This window comes from Dendronephthya gigantea, unplaced genomic scaffold (genome assembly GCF_004324835.1).
Source record: "Dendronephthya gigantea isolate DGI-Jeju-01 unplaced genomic scaffold, DenGig_1.0 000006F, whole genome shotgun sequence".
Lineage (NCBI taxonomy): Eukaryota > Metazoa > Cnidaria > Anthozoa > Malacalcyonacea > Nephtheidae > Dendronephthya > Dendronephthya gigantea.
The window spans coordinates 3,414,375-3,438,970 of NW_021163016.1; the positions used below are offsets into that span (position 1 = coordinate 3,414,375).

Sequence of the window (24,596 nt, forward strand, 5' to 3'; positions counted from 1 at the left end):
GCTATTAGTGATAGCCTACTAGTAGCAAAATTCAAAACAATGGCGGAAAATTCGCGTTTCGCCGAAGTATCTGAAGATTTTTTGGACGACTTGTTGGACAATTCCGTACCAGAAAAAACAAAAAAAGCAACAAAATACGGAATTGCAATTTTTAAGGGTAAGAAAATACATAAAAATAACGTATACTCAATTGAATTTTTATATTTAAACTGAATTTTAAAACATTTTACGCGAACAACAATTAAAATATTTTCTTCCTTTAATATACGAAATAAATTTCAGAATGGTTTGCAAGCCAACAAGAATTTTATATTGTGTTTCCTAGTTGTAAATTAATGTTATAGTTTATACTAAAACAATTAGACAACTCGGCCTCGTTGTCTATGAGCAAATAGTCAACTCGGCTTCGCCTCGTTGACTATTCGCTCATAGACAACTCGGACTCGTTGTCTAATTGTTAAATAACAGTGTTTCCATGCTTAGTGATGCCATGATTGATGCAGGTTTTGCATTATGACTGTAGTTTTCGATTCCGGCATATTGATGAAGATTCTTTGGGACTTCCGCCTGATAAAATAAAAGATTGTGGAAGATAGTCATACTTCCATTCTTCCTGACGATGATTTTCTCCCGTTGAACGACAGACGTAATAACTGACTGACTGGGTTTCTGATTAATCGCACGGAGCCTTTATGTACTTTATCTTTGGCAATGGATTTAATTAGGCTGAATTATTTATTGCTTCTTACCTTTTTGCCTTTTGATACACCAACCAAGTCACCAACAGACAGAAAACAATAACGAAAACTATCACTACCCAGAACCACCATGTCTTCTCCGAAAAACCTTGCGAGGATTGCTCTGAAGAACCTGCTGGGTCTGATATTTTTGCTGAAGATGAGGGTGAAGGTGTCAGAGTAAATGTTTTTGTTGTAGATGATAAGGAATGCATCAGACTTGATATTTTTGTTGAGGACGAGGGTGAAGGCGTCACACTAAATGTTTTTTTTGTAGATGATAAGGAATGCATCAGACTTGATATTTTTGTTGAAGACGAGGGCGAAGGCGTCACACTAAATGTTTTTGTTGTAGATGATAAGGAATGCATCAGACTTGATATTTTTGTTGAGGACGAGGGTGAAGGCGTCAGACTAAATGTTTTTGTTGAAGACGACACGAAAGGCGTCATCAGACTTTGTACTTTTGTTGAAGATGGCAAGGAAGGCATCAGACTTGATGATTTTGTTGACGATGAGATACTGAACATCACTGACGAAGAAGATGCTGGAGGTGGACCTAGGAAAACAATGACATACAGAATCGTGCTGTCCTCACGAAGCTAAATATTGCCCCTTTTTCTCTCGTTTTCTGTTCCTTGGAGTGGGACGTAAATTTTATCAATATTATTCCTTTTACACTAGATCCTTCCGACGTGTCCACAGCCGGTTGGTGCAATCACCATTTTATACTTTTTCTCTTGTTTCCTCTCACAAGAACCCACCTGCACAAGCAATGGCATCATCACACCAGGCATAGATAAGCACGCCAAGACAAAAAAACTGACCGCAGTTTGATCTGTAGTTTTCTTGCACGTCAATTTTTTTAACATCGTTAATAGGATACGGTAACCTTGTTTTGATTTGAATTCTGTCAACTAAGACGTCCTTTGTATCATCTCTTGAAACGTTCACATCAAGAATAACGTCTTTCTATTTAAGATGAAATGAAGGGCCAATTGTATAAAAGACTACAGTTAACTTTTAACTGTAGTTAAAGACAGAGTTGACCAATTGGTCTTGAAGCATGCTTTTATAGTTTTCTCTTATTGGCTCACGTAAAACCAGATAATTAAGTGAGGTGTGAAGAGTGTAACTTACATTTTGCCATCTTTCAAAATTCACCATGATAGGGTTATAGACAGTACTTGTAAGATCGTCGTGCCAAAGACGGAGAATCTTGCTCGTACCGGGTTTTATTACCCACGATAATGTTTTTAGGAGGGGGAATATTGAACAGTTTCTGTGCGGGGAATATGAATAACACAATTCCAGGAAATATTTGCAATCATTTCCTCCTCCTTGACACGTTTCGTTTTCTGCTTTACGAGTGATGTTCTTCACAGAAACTCCAAAGTTTCCAGACCTTCCTTCTGTCGGATTCTAATAAAAAATATACCGTACTTGAAGGAGGTCTTAATCCATGGGTGGATCCAGCACTAGTGCACTAATTTGCATGACACAAGAAAACTGCTCAAAATAGCCATTTTGTTTTGTAATGCAAATTAGTGCACTAGTGCTGGATCCACCCCTGTCTTAATCTAATGAAAAGAAAACACCAATTTTTAAAACTGATCAACCTTGATATATTATATAATAGATTAAGAAGAAGCGGGAGGAGAGAATGAAGCATACTTTGGAAAATAATAGCGAATATTGACTTTGCTGTTCTGGTGCAGAAGATTGAAGTCCCGAGTGATACAAGGGCCGAATCAACTTTGCCGGTGTCAAAGCCGTGACAGACAAATATCCACGGTTTAGAAAACCTGTTCAAAACCCATTCAAAGATGAAAGATAGTTCGCTTAATAATCTTGCTGTTTAAAAACGTTGCCGATCAAAAGTTCGGTATTATTAACATTAGATTATTTCACTGCCACAGCCTTTCTCTCTAGTTGCATGGTTACTGCATGCCGTGGAAAACAAAACACTATAACTTTATTTAGCAAACCCAAAATATATACCAGTCTTGAAATTGTTGAAGTAAGGAATGGCTGTCGAGGGATGTTGTAATTAAAAGCCCCTTTATATACAATTATATAGAAATATTCTGTCAGACCGTCACTACAACTACCTTAACACGTTCACGACAATTATAATACGACAAAATGGGAAATTAGACGTAACTTGATTGAGACGTAACTTAAGTCCTGATTGTCGAAAGTGAAACATTTATAAAATATGCATTTTTGTATCATTTTAGTCGCAGCTGAGCTATCAAATATTTGCAGTAATTTATGAACTACGAACTACCATAAAATCATTTCTACGAATCGAGAAACGTAGTTGCACTGAGAGTCTGAGATAACTTTGTCACAAATCACAATATTGGAATGGCATATTGCTTCTTTCATTGAGACATTATCTGTATCGCAGTTAGCACTGAAGTAAACAAATCAAATATGCAAGTGAAGCATGCCAATGCAGGCAAACTGCCCTTCGGCAACTATTGTTTTTCTACGGTAATTAATAACACATTCGTTCATTTGAACTCGTACCTGTGAAATGAGGCTGGTAAGGAACACAACAAAGACACCACACGATACGAAGTTCATCTTCACGTCTTGAACAGGTCTGGCAGATTCTTACAGCCAGAATCTTATAGCCAGAGGCCCAGAGCAGCAACCTCGTACCCAGGGTCCCCGCGTTTAAAATTTAAGTTAAAAAAAACATTCTAGTATAAGTTGCTTTGTATTTTGACCTCATATATTGATAGTTTTCCAATCCGACTTTTCCGGGTACAAATGCGAATAGCCTTTATAATTCAAGACACGCCAATTTTGAATTTCAAGAATACATCTTTATTTAGCTGGGTCGGAATAATTTTTCGTGAAAGTTTGTATTTACAATTCGCCTTTGTTAGTTAGTTTCGTCATAGTGACTAAAAGGCGTGTTATGTAAATTGCGTTTTATTATTCGATATTATGGCTAAAAGTAAGAAATATTGATTTATAACTCTGACAGTCAGCTATCAGGTAACAGATCATGACCAATGAAGATCAAATATACTATGATCCAAGAATAGTTCCATTGTTTGAAGGTATATCTCTTTGAATTAGCGAGAAGCTAGTTCATTTCCCCTTTGCTGTGATTTTGCTCATTCCCATCACTTCCTGGCAACGAAAAAACGCGATATTTTATATTTACAATAAATCTATTCCTTCACGTCTTTGTCATATCCTGCCATATCACCTGCGTCAACAACGTCAATCATTGTATCGACAAAATATGAACTGCAAATTATCTTAATCCTGGTTTAAACCAATTTCATCCCCTGGTTCAGTTAAGGCGGATTTCCACTTACAGCGAAATCGTTCGCTGGCGAAATATTTGCATATTTTCTTTTGAATTGAGAGCACTCAAGTCGCACTAATTTATTTATGCTGTTTAAATTCAAAAGAAAATATGCTAATATTTCGCTAGCGAACGATTTCGCTGTAAGTGGAAATCCGCCTTTAGACGTCGCATTTTGGTCGCCGGCATTCACTGCATGCAATAAAATGATAAACCTCGCTAATCATCTCAATAATCTCATAATTTGTTATCGTCACCTTAGTGATTCGATGTTATCTTTAATACGTTGAACCTGGTTTATTTCACTTCAAAACTGTCACTGAGTCATGAATTATTGCTATTTCAACATATTTGTACAGTCACATACACTACAACAATCGTAAAGGTACTGTGTGTAATGTGTATGCATGCATTTGTAATGTCAACAAACACTTTGTCTTGTGAAGGAAAGAGCGTTGAGACCCCAGCAATCCTCTTTAAAATACTAAGCTCAGTCAATGCACTTAAAGCTTGAAAGCCAAAGAGTTATTCTTCTCTCAAAGAAGAAGAAGAAGATGAATTGGTTTATTTCTAAAATAACTGGCAAACTTTAAATCACTTTCGCCCAAGTCTGCGTGGAGCAAACAGAGGACATTTTACTTGTCTTGGTTGCATTTTACCTGTTTTGCTGAAAGGTTTCTTAAGATGTGTGTTGACCTTGCATCCGGGTGCTCTGAGACATCACTAGTCACATTCATAGGAGCAATCTGGACACGTTTTAGTTTTCTGTAGAGTATAATTAGTAAAAAAAGGTTTTTTTCTTACAACGCATTAACACAACATGGGGTTGCTACTCAGTTTGCGACAGGCCCAACAGTCATGCAAAGCGTTTGTCTTAAGATCATACTTTCTAGGCTTCTAGCATGATCAGAAAACAAAGAAATGACACTCGAGACCGGATACAATTGAAATGACTGACAAGCGGGCTTGCCTACTTTTCTACGTTTCGTAGTGAGATTACGTTTACGTCTTTGCCGATGGCATCGTAGTTTTCTTCTAGTGCCCTTCCTCCATTTTTCGTTAAAAAATGAAATACAATAATTTCATTTCGCTCACGTTTTTGTATTTGTTGGTTCAGAGTCGTGAAAGAGTTTGTTGAGATGCCACCAAAGATGGCCGACAACTCATGTGATTCAATCATTCATCAAACTTCAAGAGTCGCATTTCCTGGGATGACCCTGCTAGAACAATTGATATTGTCGCCCAGTATCCACCTACCCGGATAAAAAGTGGTCATCGTCCGGACAAACCTTATATTTAACGCTGTTTTAATGCACGTATCAAATCACTCCCTTCCGCATCGTCCTCTTGTCAAAATTAATTTCAAGGTGATTTATACTGAGGTAAAGAGGTGAGGAAGGCGTTAAGTTTTCGAGCAAAAAACGCCTCAAATCTGGACATTCAATACGCGCTTATATCTCGCCGCTATTATTGCAAAATATCTTAAGATACTCATTACTCTGCGGTTGCCTTGGTGTTATTAGGGAGCTTTAGCAGTGACTACGAGTACGACTACGAGTACATTTACGAGATTCGTCATTCTTTTGCGTTGTTTGCTTACGCCATCAGTCAAAACTCGTAGTCGCTGAGCTTTTGAGTACGAGTTTTTTGATAAATTTCGTACTCGAAAGCCCAAAGACTACGAGTTTTGGCTGATGGCGTAAGCAAACAACGCGCGAGAATGACGAATCTCGTACTCGTAGTCACTGCTAAAGCTCTCTATTTTTAGAGAGGGTACCACAGATTCCGCGTACACACGCAGGTCCTGGTTACGAGATTGCGCAGTATTGATGCGCGAATGTAATTAATGTGACTTACTTTTGCCGAATCTTGACGCATATTCCGAGTCCAACAACGATCATGAAACACACGCTGGGGAAAAATACGACAACAAACTGATTTTCTTTTTTCCTCGCAATCTTCCCGCTACTTCTTGTTGGTTTGACGCTTGATGACGTCACTATTGCTGATCTTGTTAGTGAACCTGGACTACTTGATATCCTCGTCACATCTGATCTCCTCACTGAGACTGGACCAAGTGTAATCAGACTACAAGATGATGATGCTCCTCCAATCGCAGATCTCTTTGCTGGACTAAATGACCTCATTATTGCTGACCTAGTTATGAAAACTGGACTGGCCACTCTAACGCCCTGTATTTGGGTTGTTGTAACTTGTGTAGAGATCAAGTTATTTCCAGCTCTCTCTGAGACGGTTGTCGAGTATAGGCCGGAAATATTTGATATCGATGTCTTGACGATGCTTGCTCTGTTATGGAGACTGTATTCTATCAATTGCGTCAATGAAAGAGGACTAAATATTGAGTTAGTTTTACTCAGTTTCCACGGCTTGAGTGTTCCAATGGTTGAAAAAGATAAATACGCGTTTGTTGCTTCAGTTTTCTGAAAAGATTCTTCATATTGAGAAGGACTTTCAGATACAGTCTGAGTCAGTTTGTATGGTGTCATTTTTGAAAGGAAAAATTCCTCAAAAGTTGTAGAATAACGTTCATTTGAGGTTGTCACTGAAGGAGACACGACAGCCTCGTGAGTGTTTTGCTCGCTTGTCATAGGATTATTGACAACATACAGCGAGGTAGAGGAGTCTGGTTGATTGATACCCCACGAGCGGTTGATTGTGATGGATGAGGATGTTGTCATTGAGGTTGATTTCTCATAAATTGATGGCGTTTGTCTTTTCGTTGTCATTGAGAGCAGGGGATGTTGCATGTTGTAGCTTGGTTCAACTACCGTCGTCACCCCAGTCGTCTCCCTGGTCGTCACCCTGGTCGTCACCCCAGTCGTCTCCCTGGTCGTCACTCCAGTCGTCACCCTGGTTGTCACCCCATTCGTTATTCTGGTCGTCACCCTGGTCATTACCCTCCTTCTGTCGCTTGTTGAAATTTCTTAAAGAAACAAATGAACATAAAATGTCGGATAAATCAGCTCAGTTTAGTTTTACGTGGTATAACTGTGGTATAGATGAATTATGATCAAACTAGGAACTTACCTATAGTGCAGTTGACCCCCCGCCATCCAGAGCGACAAACTTTGTCCCCGTTGACGTCACATTTGAAATGACCCAATAATGGAGTGTTTTGTGGAGAACAATGCTTTGTACACTCAGTCCCGAACCAGTTCTCCAAACAGACCCTCCCTCCACTCGTCTTGTTACAAGAATAATGTCCGTCTCTATGGTCCTGGGCTTTACAGAAAGTCCCACAAGTTTCTCCGTACCAATTGGGTTGGCAAATTTTTTCCCCGGTGGAAGTATCGCACTTATAATGCACGCTCGAATTGCCCGTATTTTTGCAGAACGTTGAACAATTGACGCCAAACCAATCCGCCGCACAAATTTTAGCGCCAAATTTGTCACATGAGTAATGACCGAAGGTATCATTTCCGGGTTTGCAGTAGTGCGTACAGCGGTCTCCATACCAGTACTGATTACACACAACTAAACCTCTGACATAATCGCACGTATAGTGTCCACGTGCGTCGTCACGTGCTATACATTCCTTTTCGCAGTCTGGGACCAAGAAGTTGTCATCGCAGTATATGCTAATTTCGAGATCTATGTAACGTTCATTCGGGGAGGTAGATGAATTCATTTTGTGCGCAACGCTTCTCGCAGAACCCGAGTCTCGTTGAGGCATCTCCTTAATATCCAAATGAACATTATCTACGAAGTCGCTGGAGCCTTTCAGAAAGCCACTGTCGAAATCCCAAATTTCGATCGCGAGACTGAAGCCCTAGTAAGATATAGAAACTGGAGTTATAAGGAGGCTGTTTCCATGAGCCTGGTTACCAGTGATTGAACGTAGCGTGACATGACTTTGAGGTATTATAATATATGATAAATTGAAGTATTTAACATGATATATTGAAGTATTTAACATGATCTGGGTAGTGATGAAGCCATCCCAATAATAAAGGCTTATTTTTATTTTTTTTTTTGTTCCACCAGCATTTAGCCAGGATCGTGTAAACAGTCTCTGGTTTGACAGAGTGATATTACAGATTACGGAACGCATATAACAATTGAGAAGAAACATTCGTCGTAGTAGGAACCATACCTGCCATTTTTGAAAACTGTACTCCAGTGGATTAGCCCTGCTATTTCCGAGATCTCCATTAAATGTGAAACTACCTTTACCTAAAACCTTAGTTTTAAATTTCTCAGAATTACATCTGGCTTGGCCAACTTCAGTGACGCAGATATCCAGAAATATGTCGCAGGCTTCCCAACAAATAGCAAGAATACTTTCACAACAAGCGTTATTGTTTACTCTTTTGTTGTTCTTTAATCGCAAAAAACGAATAATGAGTTTGCCTGATGAATCACACAACTAGAGCAATAGAAAAAACTGCATTACTACTGAACTGATTTTCAACCAGTTGCATGCAGTCATGCTGTCTCATGCAGAATGTTTTCGATTCAATTTTACCACAGGAGGAAGTCTAAACTAAACTAACTTTATTTATACTGGATAACTCTATCAGTTCTAAACTGTTCTTCCTAGAGGTCCAGTAAGGATCATCTCTTATTGATCCAGTGTTACTACAGGAGGAAACCTAAACTAAACTAACTTTATCTATACTGGATAGCTCTATCAGTTCTAAACTGTGCATGTTCTTCCTGGAGGTCCAGTAGAGATAAATCTCTTATTGATCGTATCAAATCGTTTATAAATGGAATATCGCAGCTTGTGCAATAATTAATCTTTGTCAAAAGTATCTGGGCATCAATCAAACTGAAATTAAATAATCTAGCGTTAGATAATTGCATTAGTTCAAGGACGACGGACCTGCGACGATCAGCGCTGGAGAACCATTTTACAAAACGACGAAAACGTCTTCGTAAATCTTTTCTCATGTTTATTATCATTATTATCATTCATCTTCAGGCATTTCCTGATCTTTAGAGCGAGTATAAGGAATTTATTTATCCACACAACAATTAACATGCAGTGTGGTGCAGTATTGCGACGGGATTAGAAGAGGTTTAATTTTTATTTACTCAGCAGGATTTAATTAGGATACAGCAGTTTAATTGGCGTGTAATAATGATGTGGAAAAGCGAACAATGCAACCTGAAATATCTCATCTCGCAAAAACAGCACACCACACGCGAATTACTCAGTCATTGGTGGTGATTTCAAAAATGTTTTCACCGTATGTATAAACTTGAATATTAACTCTTTTTCTGTGCTGTAAGCAAGGATAACATGCAGCCTTAAATAAAATTTAATGGTTTAAACCGGCGTTCTTAAAATAATCAACTTCATCACATATACCATATTAGCAGCAACACAACGTGTCACATATATACCATAAATTGAACGGTACATTATGCAGAAATACAACCCTGATACACACCTGAGCATTGACTAACCAAATGGTCATCCATACCCAAGTTATTCTCAACATTCTTATATAATTAACATTTGCGACATCAATTTCCCACAAGGTGTTACATAAGCACAAACATGAATCGATCCTTTAATGATATAATATGTTTAATGTTCTTGGATGGTCAATACCAGACTCCAAATTTGCGTTATTGCATCAAGATCTGCGTGCCAAACACTCGCATTGTTATCTGGAAACTCTTTTTCGTACGGAACTGACTTTCCATCTCTTGAATGTAATCATGATTCGTATTACGCGTAATGCACTGTTTACACAACTATATTTGATGATCGTTTCAAGACAGGCACTGATGAATGGCAAACAATCATTTCACCGGCAACTAACCGATTGGGGTTTTAATTTATTTTTGCTGTGCATATCAGATTACTGTCTACCAAGAGAGCTAGGCCCTGGGTACCACGATGCAATCTACCTATAACGCACTATTATTTATTCGTACAGAAAAACTCTGCAAAAATTAGAGAATATATTGCATCATTAGCAATATTGGTCAATGCTGAATTGTTCTTATATTGTTTGTGTTTGGCTTCTGATGAAGGTCCTGGCATGGATCGCAGGCTCCGGTTTCGAGATCGAAGATCTGTTTATTTTGCGCAATGCTCCGCTTATGCCTCCCCGCGATGCTTCGATTCCTACTAAATGTGCAAATATTTTGTGTTTTGTTCATGACACACTAAAATGCGAAAAAAAAGTTTGAATTCGCTTAGAACAGAACAATATAATTGCTGTGATCGTATTTCAACACCCGGTAGAATACAGGCGTAACAAGTTCCTTGGTTAAATATGTCAAAAAATTAATATTTAATTTGCGACGGAATCTGGCAAATAAAAGGCGTATCTAAGTTCGATTGTTATTTCATCATCTCATGAACTAAATATGGGCGTTTTTTCGTATGTTCGGTGCAATTTCTTGCTGGTATTTTACGGCATTTTGTTAACGTGTCCTACAGTTTGCTTCGCTGTTACTGAGGTCGATGTGCTCATCTTAGGAGCTGGTATCTCAGGAATCACCGCGGGAAGTTACCTCCAAAGCAACGGACAATCGAATTTTCTCATCCTCGAAGCACAAGATTACATCGGTGGTCGCGTGAAGCAGGTTAAAATCGGCGGTTTGACGGTGGGTGAAGGTGCAAACTGGGTACATTACGTCGAAGATGGAGATGAAAATCCAATTCTGGTAATCGCAAATAAAATTAATCTCATGAGATATTCGATGAACATCAGCGATTTCACTCTGAGGTAACGTGACATTACAGTATGTTTATTCATGCCAACAATGATCCTACTCTTCAGATAGGAATTCAGACTAGTTGTTATTGTTCTATCTAACAAAGGTCTGATCAAGATTATATCTTCTTGTACGCGACCCAGTGCTGCTTCGTTTAAATTGAACAGCTCTATCGGTTTAAGAAAATCTTTATATATGTGTTATTCGAGTAAAACAATAACTAAATATAGTAAGAAACCAAGGCTTCATGTTTGCAGAATATAGCTCACTTTATTCATTCAAGATGTCTTCTAGAATGTCGAATACAAGTAAAATATGCGCAAAACTATATGTACAGGGTGTCTCAAAAAAAACCGCAACCACCTAAATATGCGAGAACATTATTGCAGCTCGGAAGCGCAATAGATAAGCACCTTTGGGAATTGAAAATGGCTCTTAACCCTTCATTTAAAATGCTAAAAGTCCTTTTAGCTGAACTATGGTGCAAACCCAAACAATATTAATATTCTTGCATATTTAAGTGGTTGCGTTTTTTTTGAGACACCCTGTAGACTAAAATTAGTTGTGATAAAGTTCATGTCAACTTTTTGTTTACAGGAATTCTATCCACCAGAATGATGATCTTGGCAAGGCTTATAAAACCGTCGAAGAATTGGGAATGAAACTCACTGAGCAAAACGAGAACAATGCGCAATTGAGTGGGGACGAGCCATTGAGTTCAGTTTTTGCCCAACACGGCTGGATCCCAGATACAGCTTTGAAACGAACAGCCGAATGGTGGTACCTTGATTTTGAATATTCTGTGAAACCTGCACTGGCCTCTTTCCGACAATTTTCAGGCATTCCCTTGGAAAATGAGTATATCACGGACAATCGTGGATTCAAAGGTATCATTGACTATTTATCCCAAAACATCACGGGTAAATTTAAAACAGAAAAGGTCGTAACGCATATAAAGTTAAACACTTCGAACGGAATCGAAGTTCGGACAAGAGATGGTGAAACGTTCAAGGCAAAATATGCTCTTTGTACTTTCAGTACGGGTGTCTTAGCTTCGGATTTGGTAACATTTGAACCAGAATTACCGAAATGGAAGAAAGTTGCTATAAGTAGATTGCCTCTTGCCTATTACACCAATATTTACGTGAAGTTTCCGAGCGCGTTTTGGGATGATACCGAGTTTATTTTGAATGCTGGTTCCTTGACTGAAACATTTCCTCTCGTGTATAACCTTAACATAAAAGATTTTCACCGTGGTTCAAATGTGTTGTTATTCAGTGCAACTGGTGAGAATTCTCTTCGCATTGAAGCACAGAGCAAAAATGCGACAAAAGCTGAGGTCATGAAATCTTTGAGAGAAATGTATCCCAACGTCAATATTCCAGAACCTTTAGGTAAGTGGAGACTACATGTTTCACGTTAGTCCTGACACTGGTATTCTGAGGACCTTAATTAGGTTTCCTTTTTTCTGGCATATACTTGAGAATAACATTGGTGTGGAAAGTTGCAATGAAGCCTAACCATAATATTGAATCCCGTATAACATAGTCAATCAATAACATAGTCAATCAATAACATAGTCAATCATTATTCACCTCTAGAGATGACCGTGGGTAGTTTCAGTCAAAATCCGTACATCCGCGGTTCCTTCAGCAATGCTGCGGTTGGTGTTACCTCAGCCGACTTTAATAATTTACAAGGACGCCTGGGTAACCTTTTCTTCTCGGGGGAAGCGACGAGCGAGAATTATTGGGGATACAGCCAGGCTGGGTACTCCGGTAGTTTAAAGCAAGCTAAGGTGATCCACAGCTGTCTCAATGGTGGAGAATGCCCAGCCTATGAGCCCGAGATCGCTAGTATTTGTAAAAATAAGAACATTGTTCCTAGTTCTGCGAGTATCGGCCTGTATTCACCTGCTTTTTTCATCTTGATTATTCTGTTTATGTTATTTAACTAACTTGATTCGTCAAACACTTATTGCCACGAATATCTACGTTCATTATATGATTGCAAACAATTCGCTAGAATAAAAAGCACTTTTGATTTTGAACATTTGTTTTTGTCTTAGTACTCTGAGTCGACTGTTGTGCCTTTGGAATTTAAAGTGTTTGTCGGACAACTAGGGGAAGATGGACATTAACCAGAACGCATAAATTGACAGGAAACTCTTTTTTTTTCTTTTTTTTTTTTTTATTCTTTGCTCTAATATTCAGCATTATATTTCACCGATGATGACTTTTAAAACAGCAATATTTCTAGCAACTCTTATTTGGCCAGCGTAACCGTCGTTCTCCTTATTAATCACCCAGATTTACATGTATATTCTTATAAGAAATCACGTTGATTTTCATTGGTTGCCGCACCGCAAAAATTTTCATTTTGCGCGTCAAGATGTCGCGAAAACGCGTCATTTGACGTCATTTCCGTGAAGGTGTGAGGTACTTCATATTACGGCACGCAATATAGGTTTCGCGTGTTTCAAGGCAAAAGAGCGGCAGACCACTCACTTGTGTTTTTTGCAAGATTTTGAGGTAGGTTTCCAGGCATATTTGTTTAAATATAGTCTTTTAATATTGCATTGCATGGATGTGGCATTTCTAAACGATCTTTAATCGCTTTCAAGAGTGATAAAGGCAGCGCGCGATTGCCGTAGAGGCGTAGAAATGGTTATTGTGTTTATGTGATATTGCTCCATTTAGGTATGCGACTATCGTGTTTTGTCGTAAAAAGCGAAAAAGATTGCCTTCCTTTTTGGCTTTCAGCGATGTTTATATTGCAGTCTTTCATGCAATAGAGTAGCTTGAAATTCGTTCCTTTAACTGTTGCTAAAACCTTTTACATTCACTTGCGAAGAGAATTTAGTAATATACCTTGACGATATTATTATTAAAAGCACTTAATCTCAGAATCGTAAACATCAGAGTTACATCTAAGATGCAATTTCCTCTGAGACGAGTGCAGGTGATTAATATTGGTTATTACATAGTTGGTAAGAATTCAATGAACCCCAGGTAAATATATTATCTTCTCATCAAATAATAATGTTATCCATACTATAACTATTGATTAATGACTCTTTATTTAGTATGGCGTTGGCAACCACTCCAATTTTAAACAGCATGATTAGACCAGCTTGCAAACGGCGCCTAGAGAAACCAGCAGTTGTTGTAATTGATGATACAAGACCATCTGCCTGCACTTACCATAAAAAGTCTTTGTCCATTTTGATGGATATCGCCAAGGACCATGCAACAATTTCAAACAATGCAGATTCAGGACAAATTATGAAGATTGCGGATACCATTACCTGTGGTAAAGAATCCAATGACGTTTTCCAAACATTTTGCGGTTTATCGTTTCTTGATCGCTACCAAAATAAGGCTACCATTGCCTGCTCGATGCATGATTTAGACAGGCATATACGAAAGCACTCTTGGCAAATGGAAGATCAACTCCACAGTAAATGCAATCAACTGCTAGTGAGAATGGGAACAATTGAAAACCTGAGCTCCTTGGATGCAGACCTGATATGCTTGCTTTGCAGTTCATGCAAATCACACAATCAAAACACAACTCTTTTTGACTTGCTCCTTGAAATAGGCAGAAGTATTTGGCCATATTTGAAGAGACCGTTGTGGCATAGCGAACCATTTGTAGATTTTGTTGCGGATATATTTGAAGCAATTGGTGGAAAGTTGGAGGAATTGTACCCAAAAAACTTCAATGCTGCATGGAAAGAAATTTTGAAGCATCTTGTTTTTTCCCAGGATAAAATGTCCAATTACAGTAGATTAAGATTGTTAGCTGTCTTTGAGCATAGACATAGAAGGTGGTGTTTACCTGCTGATGTAACAGAGTTCTTTAGGGAACAATATGATGAGGTGAGGTCATCTCATTGTATTTGAGATTGATTTATATAACTTCATAGAAGATGTTTTAAGAGTGCTTGCAGACTGGAGGCAGCAGTACACATTTTATTTTAGGAGGGGAGTAAGGGTGATGAATTTAGGAAAAAAGTTGATTCTTTGACCTATTTAAAGGTGTGGGCTAAACCTCCCACATTCTATTTTACAGAGGAATCCCTCCCCATTCTAGTAAAACCTCTGCTACAGAACCAATGTCAATTTGCAGACCTAGTTATAAATTTTGCTTAATTTTGTTGTACGTTCTTCAGTATACAGACACAAGGAAGAAGGAAATTTCAGCCTTTCTTGGCTTACTATCTTCAAGACGTAAGACGTCACTCACAGCAAAGCCTGGTAGGTCTGCTGCTGACTTTCTCAAAAGGAGACTAAGCCAGGAAAGTCAGGAGAGTGATGAAAGATGTTCAACCTCATCTGGTGATAGCTCTGAAACTTTGAGTGATGTGAACGAAGAGACTCTTGAACAGAATGAGAGTGATAACATTTTCTCACCTGCCAGTTCAACTGATAGCTGTAGGAATACTTTCTTTGAGAATATACAAGGTAGTGTTATCATTGTTTGGAGAATGGTATGTGTACTTTAGATTCAATAGTTTTGTTCTGAAAGTTTTGTCAATTTTTTATTTCATAAGCAGAACATGAAACGTGTAAACAGAAAGACAATGAGAATGGAGAAACAAAATATTTAAAAGTCATTTCAGAACGCAGAAGGTAATGAAGACATTAAAATATATATCTTTGATCATTTTAGCATAGGGACTGGAAAAACCTTCCTGAACGTGTATTAGTTACCTACAGAACATTTGTCTGGTGTTCCAAAGTCATTGAAACATTGAAGTTCATGTGAAGCTTTCAGTTAAATTTAAAGCGCAACATAATTTGTTCTTTAATTTTCATAGTTTTCTACTGGACAGAAAAAAAGATATAATCAAAGTTCCAAAGAAATATGTTGGGAGAGGTGAGGGAACATTTTATTTTTGATGATTCCACATTGCATGTCTTTGAAGAAGAGCAAGACATATGTCATAATAATTTGATATTCTTTTAAGTTATACAACATATTTCCATGCAGTTTTGCACAGGTGTTGAAGCTATCATAAGGTGTAACTATGAACATTGTTTTTGTAGTGATTGGGTCCCAGGGTAGTGTAATTCAATCAATTCAAGATGAGAGTGATGCAAGAGTTAGCATTATGCGAAAGGAAAATGGTATGAAATTAGTTTAGTAATTCAAGATAGTTCAATTCTCAGAAATATTATAGCCTTTGAGAAAGAGTTTTTTTTATAAATTTTCTAGTCCCAGGTGGGTCAGGATTCTCAACAAGCACAGTCAAGAACATTATTCATAACACTCTAGGTTTAAAGATGGAAAATAATTCAACAGCAGGTACAGTACGACAGAACTTTTCACAGAAACATCGTGTTCCTCCTCCCGTGAAAATAAGATGTGGAATTAAAAATTCGCTGTTTCAGACGACGATTCCACGGAGGAAGGCAAAAGTGAAAAGAGCAAAGATGAAAGCAGTGAAAATATTGACGAAGATGAAGATTCTGCATTCCAGATTATTGGAACAGACGAGAGCATAAAGTAAGTGAACATCATGTTGGGGCTTCGCCTTCTGAAACAAAAACTCTTTTATCTCAGTGAACAACAAGGCAACACAGTTCTCCTGATGGTCTCCGTAACCAGATTATCTAAATTTTCTACTTTCTGATTGTGCAGGAAAGCAAAACAGAAGATTGAAAGTATCATCAGCCATGCAAAGAGTTCAGAAAGTCATGCAAATTTAAAAAGAAGCCTCTCCGATGGTTGGTCAAATTTTCAGAGCAAACGTTAAACTAGTTCTGTTAAAACAATTACAACTTTTTTTAGGTGATAAACTGAACTCCAACAGCTTCAGAAAGAGGTGAATATTTGTTTGTAGTGGATGACATTTCATGTTGATGTTCTAGATATTCACCTCATGAAACATTTTGTGTTTAGTTTTTACCAGGATCGAACAAAAGTTATCATGAAAGTTGGCCGGAAATATGTCGGAAGAGGTATATGCTGATTCATCGTTTTAAAACCGCTGTGTTTTGGAGGATTTTTACTTTGGGTTCATTCACATGAGCCGGGTTACCCGAGATCCGGGGCTACCCGAGACTTTGCATTACTGCTGGAAGATTTAATGGAGGGTATCCTAAAGTCTGACCTACGGATGTTTATTTCTTTGCTAGTGATCGGAAGCGGGGGAAGCATGATCATGACAATTGAAGAAGAATCTGGTGCAAAGGTGACGTTTAAAAAGGACAGGAGGACAGAGGAACACAGTTGTTTAAAGCAAGATCAGGAGCTGAAGAATGAAGACGAGGCATCGCTTAAAACAGACAAGACAACGAAGGACACACAACACGAAGACAAAGCAGATGATGAATATGACTTTGAGATCCTCGGAACAGATGAAACCATTAGGTAGTTTACCCTCAGTTATAGCTCTATCAGTTCTAAACTGTTTTTCCCAGAGGCCCAGTAAGGATCATCTCTTATTGATCCAGTGTTACTACATGAGGAAACCTAAACTAAACTAACTTTATTTATACTGGATAGCTCTATCAGTTCTAAACTGTTCTTCCTAGAGGTCCAGTAAGGATCATCTCTTATTGATCCAGTGTTACTACAGGAGGAAACGTGATCTAACTTTGCAACACCATCACTTTTTTACTTCACGAATTTATTTCTCAGAAAAGCAAAGGAGAAGATCGAATTCATAATGAAACTTGTGGACAATGCAGAGAAGAGACCACTCACAAGGAGCCTGAGTGTTAGTTCTGCCCCAAGATCAGGTATGTTTGTGAAATGTCTTTCTTCAATTTGAACGCAGTCATCGTGTGATGCTAATAATTTCTTCCCCCAGGTTTCAGACACCTTCATCGCAGCCTTTCCTGCCCAATCACCGACTGGGGTCAGGCCTGTGGTGGCGAGTGTTTGGATTGTCTAAAAGGTTGCTACTGCAGATCCTTTCTTTTGCAACAGTCAAAGTCGAGATTTAGCTGGGTTAGACCCCCCGTTCTCGCCCTAAACCAAGACGTTGAATGGGCAGATTTTATTGTCGAGAAAGAGGTTCGTTGCATGTAAAAATTCACGACCTGTACAACTGAATTCCTCGATGAATTTCATTTCATCTCATCTGGTTGTCTTTAGGTGGATGAATCGTTATGGAGACCACGGACACTCTCAAATGAATCCAGGGGTGAAGCAAATATCAACTTCGGTTCCGGGGAGAATTTTTCAAGCGGTCGTGACAGCCCCGAGAATCCATCCGCTGATAATATATCAAGTCACACAACTACGGAAAACACAAAGAAATACCTGCAGCGTAAAGCTACATTCGAGGATAGTACAATTTTTAAAGATGCACCAAAACAGGTCGATGAAGATTCGTAGTGAAATGTTGCAGTGAAATGGTGAAAATTATCCTTTAACCACCACATTTACAGTTGTATTTTTCTCAAATTATGCAAGAAATGAACTAGATTTAATATAACGAATATATATATGTATATTGTAGGTTTTTTATTCGAGCAATTTTAGCATGATGAATAGGTCTATTGGATCTATTCTGCGCGGGCAGAAATGCGATGTTTTTTTATAAAAAGAAGTTTCGGTGATAGTCATTTATGTTAAATTTATCACAGAGTTATGTTACAAAAGCATTATGACTTTTAACTATTTTAACTAGGAACACACAGAGTTATAATTTGTGGTATAGCGAATGAATTCATATCAATGTTATGTTAATTTAATTGGAGTGAAATGAAAATGAAAAGGGAAAATAAAATGTGTTTATTTTGCAGTGTGGCCAGCATAATATGTCTTCTAAAGCTCCAATAAAGGTGGGCAATCCAAGGAAATATTGTGGGTTTTAAAAGGGAGACAAACCAGGTAACAATAAACATTGTTTCTAGCTATGTTTCTCAAAGGTAGACAAACCAGGAAATGCTTTTATGAAAATGGTATTAAATTTTACAGCTAAGAATACCTATGTGGTGCTATCTATTACATAAAATTGTATCTTGTTCAGCAGTATCTAAGTTATTTACACTAGGTGCTAAACATTTAGCCAATGTCAGCGTCGGTTGTATATGGTGCCACAGCAGTCACCTTGCAAATAGATCACCTGCGGATGGAAGTGGAGCGAGCCCACCTGTGACGTCAGGTAGCAGGCTGAGATCTGGGAGGTTGTCAAGGTGTGCTCGAAGCTCTTTTCTTACCAACGCCACTTTTTCTAATTTTGCTTTGTATTTCTGCCAAACAAAGTTCAAATATTAACACAAAACTGTTGTTTTTTTAGGCATTCTTTCATACGTCAGTAAATACAAAATTCTTTCAAACTATATAGATAACATAGGCTAATCATATACCTCTATTCTTTGATCACAGTCAGTTACTTTCTTCTTCTGTGAAGCTAGATATGCCCTGAGCATCTTGCATACTGTGGTTCTGTCCTCTAGCTCAGCTGATAATCTTCCGTTGTAATCTGCAAGCAACACGCATGCACTTTCCACAACTTTAGCTAGTTTTTCTGCACTTTCACGATCTAAACAAAGCATGATTACTGTTAAGTAAAAGTGTTTGAGGCTTGTTTGCACAGCTTGTTTGATCAGTGCACAACTTTACACACAGTGGAAATTCCAATGTACCTTGTATCTTCTCTAGGCCTGAGGCATCTTGTACTTCTGTGGGTAGATTTGCTATCCTCTCGCGTACCTCGGCATCCTGAGATGCACTACGCTCCAAATCTTGAAGCGCTTTGATCAAATAGTCAGACTAGGAAAAAAATGAATTTTTAATCATAACACAATCAGCAGTCTTGTTCATAGTTAACAAATCGCTTAAGTAGACATATATTTGGTATTCAACAGTGATGAATGTCTGCTAAACTTCACTAAATCCCATACTTCAGGAGGCTCCACTGAGCCATCACTCTCTGACTCGCTGTCCTCTTCTTCTTTGCGTTCATTGTCTTCGTTTTTTGCTGGTGGCTCTACTCGAGAGCGTTTTGCTGCTGGTGATGAGCTGCCTGAACCTCCTAGGGCTATATACAAATGACAAGATTCAAATAAGTTGTTTCCACTGTGTTGGAATCACATTAACACAAGCTTTATAATTCTATTTATATAAAGTATTGGTACCCAGTGATGCTTGTAGCTTCTCTATAACACCAGAATCGTACACTCCTCTTTGTGACCAAATATCAATGATTCTTTCAAGAGATTTTTGCATTTCTGATGTAAATTCTCTACAAAATAAAATATTCATCGATGATCTACTTTTAACCAGAGGTGAGTTACAAGGATATGGCTTTCCCATTAGATGTTTGCAAGGGAGGCAGATATAGACTGCCATAATTTGCAACTTACTTTGAACAAATGCTGATGGCGTTTGGCAGAACATTGACAAACTCTTTATTAAACTCTGTTCCTTTCCTTCGACTGTTCTGGATAACGTCATTACAGAGATACATGTATGTCAATTTTTTCGCTGGTTTCACTGAGGTAAGAGAAGAGTATTTTTTACTTAATCATTCATCTTGACTTGTTCATTTCTAGTGTAAATAAGGTTATTTACACTAGTCAATAAAGCCTGGAAGTTGGTTATACCAGTACCATCGTTGTGCTGGGTTGGCAAGCAGATAGTACCAGCCCGTCTAATTCAAATTTATATCAATACTTTCTGATACTGATCGTCTTTCATAAATATTGACCGATCAAATAGTATTTTATAAAATATCCTACACACGTATGGAGAGTATCTGCCACAGCTTTGATTTATTTTCGTATAACAGTATGAAATGCTTCCAAACCTTTAGTGAGCATTTTCAACCAAACATCAACGACAGTTTTGGCGTGTTTCCGATGATGTATCAGCCATAATGATAAGGTCTGTATGCTCTGTTGTGAGTTTGATAGCTCCCCAAGTTTCTTTTCCAAAGCGCTGCTACTAAAAGACATAATTTTCTACCTTTTTCCCCTATTATTGTGTTTTCATTTGAAAAGTTAAAGATTATATTGCATTTCTTTGCATTTTTCATTTCCTCTCATGGTGTTCACCGCATCCAGGAAGTCGAAGGCTCATTCCACTGAGCTCTATGACCGAGCGATTTTACTGTGGCTTATTTACTACTCTGAATGAAACAAGTACAAGAATTTGGTGAACTATAACAGCATTTTCAATACATAATTCAATAAATAATTCTTTGAATTTCGAAAAGAGAAGTCTTGTTCTCTTCTAGACTAAATTTATATTCGGTACTTTAAGTGGTTGAAGTCTTAGTAGATTGTGGTGGAGCATGGGAAATTTTATACTTCACATATTAAACCATGTACACTTTCCTTGATTGGCGAATATATTGACACATTCGAGAGCAGTAAAAAATTTTTCCGGTTTCCAGGTAATGATAATACCAAACCGAACTATATGATAAAACCATCCACATCAGTATTTTCCAGTAGAGCTCAGTGGAGCAGGTGAAATCTACCGTCACGTGATAGGAAAATTTTTTGCGGTGTTATGAGGCAAAAATGGCCGAGACAAACGAAGGACACAGCATAAACACAGGCGAAACTGCGCCTTTATTACAGGATCACAACGAAGAATTGAATGAAAATGCTTCTGACAATGGAGCGGGTAAGTTGGGACGACAGACGAAAGACTTCGTGTCCCTGTCAAGCTGCTCTATGGCTGAATACTTAATGTTTTGTTTTGGCCGTGGCGCAGCAATTATGTCGGTATATCACAGAAGTCTTGTATAGAATAACCTCAATTATTCGACGTCAAACATGCATTTCTTGAAAATGCTCGAAGCTTGAGTATCGTAGCTTCGTTAACAGTCTGAAAAATGGTTTTGTAGCGATCATTTCTTTTCGTGTTGATTAAAAACAGAACATTTTTCAAACTGGCCCAAGTCCCAAAGAGAATATCTGACAAAGTTTATATGTGACGACAAAATCAGCATGCTTTTTGCTTTGAAATAAATACGTTCCATGATCTCTGTTCTTTTTCAATTAGAACACCTTTTATCTTCTTCTTGTTCGGTTCTGTATGTTCCATTGTTTTGAGTTTTTAAATTACGTAATATTTTACGACATTAAAATTGCGTTTGAGAAAAAAAATTGTACGTCTGTCTTGAAATGTTATTTCGGCATATAAATGACCGACGGTTGTCAAACTCCTCTGTTGAAATAAAAGATGATATTTCAAGCATTCGAGCTGTTCAGGTTTCAATTTTTCATATTGCTCGTGGTGAAATGATATTTGGAGTTACGGAGAAAAATAATTGTAAACAAAATCGCTAATATTGTGGAAAAGGATTAGATATAAAATGGCTCGTAAAATGGCATGTTGTCGTAAAATGCCCGGTTTTATACTTCCTGAATTGTCTTAAATTTTCAAATAAATGTGGTATGTGATATTGTCATATCACTCATATGTAGTTATTTGCTGGTGTTATTATTGAGCAATATTAAGCCATATAATGACAACATTGTGGTGTATATTACCGTAATAATATCAATGATTATGATGCCCTTTATTCTATAAACTGTTCATGAAGGATTTAAAAAGTAATGATCTTGAGTTATTTTACTCTATCTCCTAGTACCCCCATATACAGTTGCCTCCCCACCTCCATACACAGACGAACCTCCCCCCTATACACCCTCGGCCCTGTACAACACAGACCCAACAATCGTCTGCCGGGTATGTCAGCAGCTAATACCTATCAGAGGACGAGAAAACCAGCGTGTCATAAAATGTTCAAACTGTCAAGAGGCAACTGTAAGTATTTTCCAGAAAGTGGATTAGAACAGCCAAACACACTTAATGCTAACACTTGAAAATACCGTTTTTTTTTCAATGCCTTAGCCAATCAAACCACCACCAGAAGGAAAAAAGTACATCAGATGTCCATGCAACGCTTTGTTGACATGTAAAGTCACGTCAACCAGGATTTCCTGCCCACGAACCGACTGGTTAGATCAAGTTGAAAAAAATATTTTTGCCTCAAGTCGCACTAAGAAGTCTCATTTTTATGGTTTTTCATATTTCAGCAAACGTATCATCACGGTTGGTTCTGCTGTACCAAGCACGTCACATGTCATCATCTCCAGTCCAAATCTCGCGCATGAGATGAGAGTACGCGTCAGTTGTGGGCATTGTAATGAAATATTTGTTGTAAGTAAATATTTGCAAACATCTTCCTTATAAGGGATATCGATAGAGGATTATGTATGCTTTCTAATTCCATATCTAATTACTTTGAAATGACCTTTTATTTTACAGTTCCGAAATACAGCACATTTGGCTCGATGTCCGCATTGCCACAGAATGTAAGAAGTTCATTCGATTATATCAGGAAATAAAATGGTTTTTACATCTGATTGATTTTTGTTTTGTTTTTATTATAGCTCTTCAGTTGGGTCAACATTTGCAAGAAATAGAGCTTTGGTGTTTGCAATGATTGGCCTGCTATTCTTGGCTGTTGGAGTTGGAGTCACAGTATGTTTGTTATATGAGATAAATCTTAAATTATTGTGCTTTGCTTTCTCTAAAAAGTAATTTTTGTCAGGGTAAAAGGATAATGGCTTATTGTGTTGTTATTTAAAACCATTAACAAACATTTCTTACTCCCTTTCAAGGTTGCCACAATGGAAATGGCCTCGAAAAATGGAGGTATGTTTTATAAAGAATGCATTTTCCTTCATTTTCTTGCCGTTTCTTTGAATTAATAACAACAGGTCATGCCTGAAGGTGTACATAAAACCACTCCATTCTTTTTTGTTATGATAGGTATCTATGTTGTCTGGGTTGGTGCATTTATTGCTGGTCTATTAAACCTTATTCGAAGTTGTTACTATTGCACAATGACTGTAAGCCAGACGGAAGGACCAATTTAACATTCAACTTGTGTGTATAAATGTTTTGACGTCACTGCCCGAGGCAGTTGCTACCTTTGTACAGATTGCGATGACACATTTTATGAATTTTTTATATAACAAAATGAAATGGCATCCTGGATTTTTTAACAAGTTTTACAATATGCTGGATTTACCTAATCGGAAATATAGGTGGTCAGCATTGTAAATATGTTGGGATCATGAAATTGAATTTTGTCTATTGGCTCAAAATTCAATAAAATGATGCTTTTGCCTGATAACTAGTGCAAGCCATACTCATATATAGTAACAAACTCATACTCATTTAAACACTTAATGATCTGAAAACTGATAATTCACTTTGAAAATTTTAACTGTGAACATACACGTATTTTCACTCTGGTCGGCAGATGTATCATGAACAAAATCATAATATATAGTAATATGTACGTGACAGTCTACAGTTGCTTGCAAAACTTGCTGTAAAAAACATTTTATTCTGTTTAGTTTTTATTGTAGCAGAAGTACTAGAAGTATTAAATTGACGGCGCACAATATTTTTTTGTCTGTCTAGAGATATTCATCCCAGCATCTGCAACATAAACTGTGCAAATTATACCCGTGCTTCTAAATACCGAAAATAAGAAAAGGCAATTTGGCCAGACCTTATTTATGACTTATGAGCAAAAAAAACAATTGTTTATAGAAAGATAACGGTCTCTGGGTGGTATTAATTAATTACAGCATTATTGCAAGATCATGTCGCGTGACTATGTAAATTATCCGAGATTAATTCACGTGGGAAGGAACAAGATGGTTTATTTCTAACCCCAAAAGGCAATAAAATCATCAAGCTCGTAAATTTCATTATGAGGGAAAAACCCTTTTGTTTTTGTGCATGGAATGAAAAATTGTAAAGTACTTTTTGATTTGCGAAGACTAGAATCCTAGAACTGGTATAACCTCGTCTTAAATACACGGTAGCGTTGT

The 24,596-nt window shown here is 37.7% G+C and overlaps 5 protein-coding genes across 7 annotated transcripts; 3 read left to right on the top strand and 2 right to left on the bottom strand.

Moving 5' to 3' along the window:
* Nucleotides 1-222: 222 nt before the first annotated feature.
* LOC114516810 lies at nt 223-9,836 on the bottom strand. Of its 3 annotated transcripts, XM_028536394.1 has the most exons (10): nt 9,486-9,836; nt 8,183-8,455; nt 7,117-7,858; nt 5,926-7,012; nt 4,728-4,833; nt 3,273-3,887; nt 1,878-2,159; nt 1,502-1,709; nt 750-1,296; nt 223-567 (listed from the first exon to the last, which is right to left on the bottom strand). In XM_028536394.1, exons 1-6 carry the CDS (start codon nt 9,534-9,536, stop codon nt 3,846-3,848), a joined length of 2,301 nt encoding a protein of 766 aa, XP_028392195.1. In that variant the 5' UTR covers nt 9,537-9,836; the 3' UTR covers nt 223-567; nt 750-1,296; nt 1,502-1,709; nt 1,878-2,159; nt 3,273-3,845. The 3 variants fall into 3 exon arrangements, with proteins under 3 accessions (XP_028392195.1, XP_028392197.1, XP_028392196.1); XM_028536396.1 differs by lacking the exons at nt 4,728-4,833; nt 5,926-7,012; nt 7,117-7,858; nt 8,183-8,455; nt 9,486-9,836 and having other exon boundaries at nt 750-1,001; nt 1,158-1,296; nt 3,273-3,849; XM_028536395.1 differs by lacking the exons at nt 4,728-4,833; nt 5,926-7,012; nt 7,117-7,858; nt 8,183-8,455; nt 9,486-9,836 and having other exon boundaries at nt 223-384; nt 454-567; nt 3,273-3,849.
* Nucleotides 9,837-10,194: 358 nt separating this feature from the next.
* Nucleotides 10,195-12,795, top strand: LOC114516813 (polyamine oxidase 7-like). The gene is made up of 3 exons (XM_028536398.1): nt 10,195-10,778; nt 11,365-12,161; nt 12,369-12,795. The coding sequence occupies exons 1-3, from the start codon at nt 10,417-10,419 to the stop codon at nt 12,722-12,724; spliced, it is 1,515 nt and encodes a 504-aa protein (XP_028392199.1). The 5' UTR covers nt 10,195-10,416; the 3' UTR covers nt 12,725-12,795.
* Nucleotides 12,796-13,235: 440 nt separating this feature from the next.
* On the top strand, nt 13,236-18,483 carry LOC114516539. Its single transcript, XM_028536062.1, has 15 exons — nt 13,236-13,298; nt 13,853-14,648; nt 14,942-15,233; nt 15,323-15,401; nt 15,590-15,648; nt 15,819-15,899; nt 16,048-16,077; nt 16,164-16,278; nt 16,414-16,499; nt 16,564-16,597; nt 16,675-16,733; nt 16,911-17,145; nt 17,416-17,516; nt 17,588-17,793; nt 17,875-18,483. The coding sequence occupies exons 2-15, from the start codon at nt 13,854-13,856 to the stop codon at nt 18,115-18,117; spliced, it is 2,415 nt and encodes an 804-aa protein (XP_028391863.1). The 5' UTR covers nt 13,236-13,298; nt 13,853; the 3' UTR covers nt 18,118-18,483.
* Nucleotides 18,484-18,496: 13 nt separating this feature from the next.
* Nucleotides 18,497-20,877, bottom strand: LOC114516631 (regulation of nuclear pre-mRNA domain-containing protein 1B-like). The gene is made up of 7 exons (XM_028536157.1): nt 20,537-20,877; nt 20,094-20,223; nt 19,866-19,972; nt 19,578-19,768; nt 19,374-19,500; nt 19,095-19,270; nt 18,497-18,977 (listed from the first exon to the last, which is right to left on the bottom strand). The coding sequence occupies exons 1-7, from the start codon at nt 20,682-20,684 to the stop codon at nt 18,831-18,833; spliced, it is 1,026 nt and encodes a 341-aa protein (XP_028391958.1). The 5' UTR covers nt 20,685-20,877; the 3' UTR covers nt 18,497-18,830.
* Nucleotides 20,878-21,210: 333 nt separating this feature from the next.
* LOC114516540 (type 2 phosphatidylinositol 4,5-bisphosphate 4-phosphatase-like) lies at nt 21,211-24,163 on the top strand. The gene is made up of 8 exons (XM_028536063.1): nt 21,211-21,360; nt 22,331-22,509; nt 22,597-22,703; nt 22,782-22,905; nt 23,014-23,060; nt 23,139-23,229; nt 23,370-23,403; nt 23,521-24,163. Exons 1-8 carry the CDS (start codon nt 21,255-21,257, stop codon nt 23,625-23,627), a joined length of 795 nt encoding a protein of 264 aa, XP_028391864.1. The 5' UTR covers nt 21,211-21,254; the 3' UTR covers nt 23,628-24,163.
* Nucleotides 24,164-24,596: the final 433 nt, after the last annotated feature.

Excerpts from the sequence above, each read along its gene's own strand:
- LOC114516539 (XM_028536062.1), top strand. The coding sequence starts at position 13,854 with ATGGCGTTGGCAACCACTCCAATTTTAAACAGCATGATTAGACCAGCT. Across the intron at positions 15,649-15,818 it reads AAAGAAATATGTTGGGAGAG|TGATTGGGTCCCAGGGTAGT; the intron begins GTGAGGGAACAT and ends TTGTTTTTGTAG. Across the intron at positions 16,500-16,563 it reads AAAAAGAAGCCTCTCCGATG|GTGATAAACTGAACTCCAAC; the intron begins GTTGGTCAAATT and ends AACTTTTTTTAG.
- LOC114516631 (XM_028536157.1), bottom strand. The coding sequence starts at position 20,684 with ATGTCTTTTAGTAGCAGCGCTTTGGAAAAGAAACTTGGGGAGCTATCA. Across the intron at positions 19,501-19,577 it reads CACTGTTGAATACCAAATAT|TCTGACTATTTGATCAAAGC; the intron begins ATGTCTACTTAA and ends TTTTTTTCCTAG. Across the intron at positions 19,271-19,373 it reads AGGCCTAGAGAAGATACAAG|ATCGTGAAAGTGCAGAAAAA; the intron begins GTACATTGGAAT and ends TGCTTTGTTTAG.
- LOC114516810 (XM_028536394.1), bottom strand. The coding sequence starts at position 9,536 with ATGTTGAGAATAACTTGGGTATGGATGACCATTTGGTTAGTCAATGCT. Across the intron at positions 7,859-8,182 it reads ACAGTTTTCAAAAATGGCAG|GGCTTCAGTCTCGCGATCGA; the intron begins GTATGGTTCCTA and ends ATATCTTACTAG. Across the intron at positions 4,834-5,925 it reads TGCGTCAAGATTCGGCAAAA|AAAACTAAAACGTGTCCAGA; the intron begins GTAAGTCACATT and ends TATACTCTACAG.
- LOC114516540 (XM_028536063.1), top strand. The coding sequence starts at position 21,255 with ATGGCCGAGACAAACGAAGGACACAGCATAAACACAGGCGAAACTGCG. Across the intron at positions 22,906-23,013 it reads ATTGTAATGAAATATTTGTT|TTCCGAAATACAGCACATTT; the intron begins GTAAGTAAATAT and ends TTTATTTTACAG. Across the intron at positions 23,061-23,138 it reads TGTCCGCATTGCCACAGAAT|CTCTTCAGTTGGGTCAACAT; the intron begins GTAAGAAGTTCA and ends TTTTTATTATAG.
- LOC114516813 (XM_028536398.1), top strand. The coding sequence starts at position 10,417 with ATGGGCGTTTTTTCGTATGTTCGGTGCAATTTCTTGCTGGTATTTTAC. Across the intron at positions 10,779-11,364 it reads ATCAGCGATTTCACTCTGAG|GAATTCTATCCACCAGAATG; the intron begins GTAACGTGACAT and ends TTTTGTTTACAG. Across the intron at positions 12,162-12,368 it reads CAATATTCCAGAACCTTTAG|AGATGACCGTGGGTAGTTTC; the intron begins GTAAGTGGAGAC and ends ATTCACCTCTAG.